We start from the raw sequence: 6,588 nt of genomic DNA on the forward strand, positions 1-6,588 counted from the left end.
TTTTTTTTTTTTTTTTTTTTTGTCTTTTCTCAAATCAAATCTTCAAACTTTTGCTTTAGAGTTTGACAGATTTGGTTTTTCCCAATTCTGTGTTTGAATTTTGGATCTAACATTGTTTGTTTACTTGGTTGAGGCTATAAAAGATTTGACATATGATTTTGTTTTTCAGGACAATGATGCGATATCTGCTATGAGAGCTGGGAAGTTGAGGTACACTAAGCCAAATAAGTATTGGGTTGAAAGTTCTCATAAAAGGGTGAGAACAACAGAGCTATAAAACCATACTGAACCTAGTTTCTTGCTTTTTGTGGAGCTTCTTCTTGATAGCTACTGGTTCTACTTGTTATTGATATTTGGATTGTTTTCAATCAATTATTCATTGTTACTTTTCTGACTTAGCTATTATGTTTTTTTTTTGAAGTATATACCACGCCCTGAGGATGCAGTTCTTGGCATTGTGGTAGATTCTAAATCAGATGTAAGTAGTACTCTGTATACAGTTTATATCTTGGAAACATCATTTACAGAGAATGTTGATTTCTGTTTCGCTCTATTTTTTTTTTTTTTTCAAAGACTTCAATCATTGTTTCTCTTAAGAGCATCAGTGCCAAGGGTAGGTGGTAAAAGTGTTTGTTAGTTAAGCCTGGATGGGTTAATGTTGAGACCATGGACGATATAGTTTAGATCAGAAGTTTATCTACGGTGTTGCCCCTAGTTTTATCAACTAAAGTTTTGTTCATCTTCTTGACTCTTGTTTTTGTTGCAGAATTTTTGGGTAGATATTAAAGGACCCCAATTGGCTCTTCTACCCGTGCTAGCATTTGAAGGAGGAACAAGGAGAAATATACCCAAGTTTGAGGCAAGTACCCTTCTGAATCTGTTTGTTCAATCTGAAACATCATCAGAATAGTCTCTAGCTGGTAGCTGCATTCAGTTGCTTGAGATGCTAGAATGGCCTTTACAATATCTTGGAAAATGCCCTGGAAATACGTTTGCTTTTGCGTGTGATATTGAAAGGATTCAGTACTTCATTTGGTTTGTTTGTGGGCATAATAGGCAGTTTAACTTTGTCTGGCGTGTTTTTGGGGAGTTTTTTAACAACTTGTTGAAACAGGTAGGCACACTGCTTTATGTTCGAGTTGTGAAGACAAACACAGGAATGAACCCGGAGCTGTCATGTACCGACGGTAAGTCCATGCATTCTGTTTTCTTACGAATCTTTAAATCTTCAACGTTTACTTTGTTCGTTCGCCGCATTAATGTTTAGACTAAGCAATTGCTTGTTGGAAAATGTAATAGCAAGTGGAAAGGCTGCAGGATTTGGTCCCTTAAAAGATGGTTTCATGTTTGAAACTTCCACTGGTCTATCAAGAATGTGAGTTTCTTCCCTTATATATAGCTATCTCTATATCCTACCTCTTCTTGAATCGCTTGTTTTGCTTATTAGGTTATTGAGTTCACCAACTTGCCCAGTCCTCGAAGCTCTTGGGAAGAAACTCTCTTTTGAGACTGCATTTGGCTTAAATGGGAGAGTCTGGGTAAGAATAACAGTGATAGCTTCCTATGATTCCAAGCAAATGTAACTGGAAACCGCATGGTTTAATATCGTTTTGTCTGGTTTCAGGTGCATGCGGCTGCTCCTCGTGTAGTGATTATCGTCGCCAATGCGTTGATGAATTCTGAAACTTTAAGCGGGACACAGCAGAGAATCATGGTAGAGAAATTGCTGGAGAAAATTTCAGAGTGAAAAGAGCGTGTTGTATGCTTTTACATTTTATCTCTCCAGTATAAAAAGATAACATTTTGATTCCCATCTCTGTTTTTTAGTATTTAGGCAGAGACATATAGGCTCGTACTGCTTCATTTACATTACAGTCATATGTTTCTCTTTAACATGATTAAAAGAAAATGACATGATTAGCCGTTCAAGTATCAAGTATTAAACCATAAGTCCATAACGAACCAAATAGATACAACATTTTTTATTGTCATTTAAATAAGATCATGATTCAGAAAGGTAAGTTCCCTAGGCAACACAATCTAGCTTCTCAAATTTTGAGAAGAAAAGAAGAGATTAAAGAGCAGACCTCTTAATAGAGTTAGAGAGAGTATGTATCAGCGCCTTCGAGTCAGATTCAAAATTCTATTTCAAATAGCCAAGTTTCTTACACAAAGGTCCGTAGATCGGTTCGCCTCAACTTCAACTCAAGTGAGAGGGTCCATATCTCCTTTATGTATCTGAAATCAGGGTCCATATTGTGGAACCATGATCCCTTGTAGCTAGTTAAGTGGCTTACCAGTCTACCCCATGCCTTCCTCCGCAGTCAATGTGGACGAAAGTCATAAAAACTAGGCCTTTTTTTACTTTTTAAAATTCTCTCTTTATATCAACTGTTTAGAGACACAAATGTTACAACAAAGGCAAGAGACTCTATGAAGCGACACGAATTAACTTCCAAACCGGATGATCATCATAGAATTGACTTCCTAAAACTACATACCAGTTGACTAAACCGATTCCATATGCTGCCAAGTGCCAAATCATGGATACAAACCGATCACCCGGTTAGTTGCCAATAGTTATACTATCAAAGAAAACATTAGTGTTNTTTGTTCAAGGCGGGATTCGTCTAATCATAAGTTAACGTCAAAAGTATCATTAAATGGCATATTAAGGGGGATTACTTATCTTTTAGGAAAATCAATCGATAACAAACCAAAAACGGTTACATATATTACGGTGCTTTAATAACCAAGCAATTAATTAGAAATTTATTTGGCAGCTTCTCAAGGACGCTTTCGTACTATACTAGTCTAGTACTTCCTCTATATATTAGTCTTCACATTTTCACGAGAAAATAACTTGAAAACCAAACAGACATGGAGAGACACGATCAACAAGACCCGAGTTCTAAAAAAGGCGTGTAGATTCTGAGATAACCGGAGATTTCCAAAACCCTAACGGCGAGGGTTCTTCTACGGTGGCTAAATTTTTGGACAATATCACGTACCGATTGTACATCAAGGGTTTGGTGAGTGATGATGAGACCGTGGTGGATGGTAACGAAAAGACCGTGAATGTGGCTGGAGTTGGAGTTGCGATTTGCGATGAGATGGATAATTTGCTGTATGAGATTAAAGAATCACTTAGCGACTCTCAGATTAGCCGCAGAGGAGTAGAGATCATGGGACTGATCCGTGGGTTAAGTGAATCCTACGATTTGGGGATCAGAAACGTTGTGGTTTATTGTGATGACCAGTGGATTTACCAATCGGTTAGTGTTTCTCTTCTTTGTTATTATTGCATTGGTTTAGTTAATATGAATCATTTAGGTTATAATAGTGTTGAATGGGTATATATAGGCTATATACTGGTTGTTGCTATTGCATGGTACAATACTATTTATTTATTTTGTTTGGTAGTGTTGTTACTTTGAAGTTTCACTCGAAACATGAGTTGACATATCTAGTTCTGTGAGTGATCAAATTGATACGATGATTATTTTGATTGTGTTATTATATGTATGAGATGTTTGATTTTGTTATCCGTTGTAGATAATTGGTAGAGCGAAGTCTAAGAAGAAGATTGACCATCTTGTGGAAGAGGCTCAAAGCAGTCTAGAAAAAATGGATTGTAGTGACGCTGTATTGGTTGCTCGAAACGATGTGAAGTTTGCCTTTAGACTTGCAAGAGAGGCCATAGTTGCTCAAAGCAGAAGCGTTGATGTAAGGGCAAAACAAGGAGAAGTTTGTGTCATTTGTCTTGAAGAAACCGATGACGGGCGCATGTTCTTTACAGACAAGTGCTCTCACCGTCATTGTTTTTCTTGTGTAAAACAGCATGTGGAAGTGAAGCTGCTTAGCGGAATTGTGCCTACATGCCTTGACTATGGATGCAAGTTTGAGCTCACCCTTGAAAGCTGTAGCAAGGTTTTGACATCAAAGCTGATTGACATGTGGAAACATAAGATGAAAGAGGACTATATTCCCGCTGCCGAGAAAATCTATTGCCCATATCCGAGCTGCTCAATGCTGATGTCCAGAACCGAGCTTTCTATTGAAGTTGAGCAATCAAATGTTAAGTCATGTGTCAAATGTTGTGGACTCTTCTGCGTTGATTGCAAAGTGCCATCGCATACTGGTTTGTCGTGTGCTGATTACAAGAAACTTCACCCTGACCCTTTAGTTGATGACTTGAAGCTAAAGTCTCTGGCAAACGACAATATGTGGCGTCAATGTGTCAAGTGTAGGCACTTGATTGAACTTTCTGATGGCTGCAACCACATGACTTGCAGGTATATATATATATATATTACTCGGTTACGCTACTTCATTTGTATACTTCTATTTCATAATGTTTTCTTGGTGTGTGCATTGTGTAGATGTGGATATGAGTTTTGTTACCAATGTGGGATTGAATGGAAGAAGGACCAAAATACTTGCCCTTCTGGTTGCCGAGGTATTGGCCATGGTGATGATGATGATGACAATGATGATACTGACTCAGAACATTCTTGTGAAGAGGATATGTGTGAGTGCTATTACGATGAAGATGGTGTCCGTTGGCGTGACTGGGAAGATTTTGTGGACCACCAAACCGAATAGTGATGTTTTTGCTCTCTTATTTAGCTCACTTTCGATATTCCTTAAGTCCTCACTGCAGCATTGTTGTTATTTGACTAATGTTTTGGTTGTTTTGCAGCTACGACGCGCCGCAGCTGATGATTGATGTGGATGTGGTATGTGGGTATCCTTCTCCTGAGGAGATTTCCATTGAAGAGGGCAATGGTGATGGAAATGATGACAATTGGGACGACTACAACAACTACGGTGGTTTAACTGATTTTGGAGATGAAGGAGGCTTTGATGAGGACTTTTACAGAGATTATTATACTCTTTAATTTCTGTTTGGATCATCAACACAAAGATTAGACTTTGTTTGGAACACTTTTTATTATTTTCTTTGGCACTCTTCTTTCTTTATGATCTTTTGAGAAATTTTTAAGGACACTGTAGTGGTGTATTTTCTTTTAGTTCTTTGGGCTTTCTTTCCTTAATTTACAATAATGACGTATAATTTTATCAAACTCAATTTTCTAATATCGTACTTAACAAAAAAAGCGAAAGGCCAAAACTGAAGACTTTGGATTAGCCATGTCTCAACCGCAATGGCTGGGTTTTTTTAAATCTGATAGTACATCACTAGCTAGGTTTTTTTGTTTTTATTTTACCAAAAATACCAATACAAATCTTTTTAATGCAAAAAAATACTACTACAAATCTTTTTATTCTAATAATAATTTTGAAAAGTTTAAAATTAGTTTAGTTTTAGTTTTGTGCTATTCTCCCTACTTCCCTTGAAGCGTGTTGTATCCTTATTCCTTAACATTATCTCTTCTTTATAAATGAAAATATGTTGATTCCCATCTCTGTTTTGAAGTATTTAGGCATAGACATGTGTGTAGGCTGATAGGCTAGGCTCGTACAACATATACATTACACAGTTATCATATTCATAAATTTTCTCTTTAACATAAAAACAAAAGCAAGATTAAAGAAAAGTGACATGCATGATTTAGTTATTTAAGTATGAAGTATTAACCATTAATACAATCAGATGCATACCACATTATTCGGTTATTACTTTTGTCATATTTTGTTAAATCGCTAGCTTAAAATCTTCAAACACAACTAGCCACACAGTTTCCTTATTTTGGTCAAAACACAAGCTTGAAAGTTAAAATCTTCAGAAGCCAAAGCAGCTTTACAGTTCATGTAGCCTTCAGGTTGATTCCTAGAAGCTATTCCTCTCTCTAGGATTCTCACTTTTGTATCAACAGTAGAATATACTTCTCTTCGCAAATGTCCCTTTTGTAGACAAAAGGCAAGTGACTTTGTGAAGAGACACGAATGATGTTAGTTTTTTTTTTCATGAGAAATAACTAAACCCGGTTCAGTATATACCAAATAATCAAAGCAAACCGACTATAAAACCAGCACTATCCGATCACCCCATTAGTTGCCAATAATTATATCAATTTATAATCAAGCTTTTTGAATCTGACGATATTCATATGTTTACCTTTTTTCTTTTTTATGCTAAAAGTTTACATTAAAAACATCATAAATGCATATGTATATATAATGGAAATTTAAAATTTACTGAAAAACCAATCGATACTAAACCAAAACGGTTACAAATACTCCGGTGCTTTTATTATAACAAGCAATTAATTAGAAGTTTAATTGGCAACTTCTCAAGCAAGCTTTAGTAGTAGTCCCTCTCTCTTCTAATTCTTCCTCTATGCATATAGATAAGTTTTTCATATATTCACGAAAAATCAACTTGAAAAAACTAAACAGACATGGAGAGACACGATCATCAAGACTTGAGTTCTTCTAAAAGACGGCGATTAGATTCCACGACAACCGGAGATTTCCCAAACCCTAAAGATGAGGGTTCTTTTGCGGCGGCAATTTTTTTGGACAATGTCACCTACAGATTGTACATCAAGGGTTTGGTGTGTGATGAGACGAAGGCTGCTGGATTTGGAGTTGCGATTTGCGATGAGATGGATAATTTGTTGT

At 36.5% G+C, this 6,588-nt stretch overlaps 2 protein-coding genes across 2 annotated transcripts in view; both read left to right on the forward strand.

The window, feature by feature from the left end:
• LOC104703065 (putative exosome complex component rrp40) overlaps positions 1-1,929 on the forward strand; it is a 2,505-nt gene extending 576 nt beyond the window's left edge. Inside the window, exons 3-9 of the mRNA XM_010419001.2 lie at positions 162-256; positions 422-478; positions 767-859; positions 1,115-1,187; positions 1,300-1,375; positions 1,448-1,538; positions 1,625-1,929. Of these exons, the coding sequence (XP_010417303.1) occupies positions 162-256; positions 422-478; positions 767-859; positions 1,115-1,187; positions 1,300-1,375; positions 1,448-1,538; positions 1,625-1,747 (608 nt within the window). The 3' untranslated portion in view covers positions 1,748-1,929. The remainder of the gene's footprint in view (positions 1-161; positions 257-421; positions 479-766; positions 860-1,114; positions 1,188-1,299; positions 1,376-1,447; positions 1,539-1,624) is intronic.
• LOC104703067 lies at positions 2,005-4,938 on the forward strand. Its single transcript, XM_019227169.1, has 6 exons — positions 2,005-2,017; positions 2,929-3,275; positions 3,556-4,295; positions 4,383-4,436; positions 4,468-4,584; positions 4,703-4,938. The coding sequence occupies exons 1-6, from the start codon at positions 2,005-2,007 to the stop codon at positions 4,899-4,901; spliced, it is 1,470 nt and encodes a 489-aa protein (XP_019082714.1). The 3' UTR covers positions 4,902-4,938.

This window comes from Camelina sativa, chromosome 7 (assembly GCF_000633955.1).
Source record: "Camelina sativa cultivar DH55 chromosome 7, Cs, whole genome shotgun sequence".
NCBI lineage: Eukaryota > Viridiplantae > Streptophyta > Magnoliopsida > Brassicales > Brassicaceae > Camelina > Camelina sativa.

Coding starts and splice junctions, on each gene's coding strand:
- LOC104703067 (XM_019227169.1), top strand. Junction 4,296..4,382: donor TGCAACCACATGACTTGCAG/GTATATATATAT, acceptor TGCATTGTGTAG/ATGTGGATATGAGTTTTGTT. Junction 4,437..4,467: donor GAATGGAAGAAGGACCAAAA/TACTTGCCCTTC, acceptor CGAGGTATTGGC/CATGGTGATGATGATGATGA.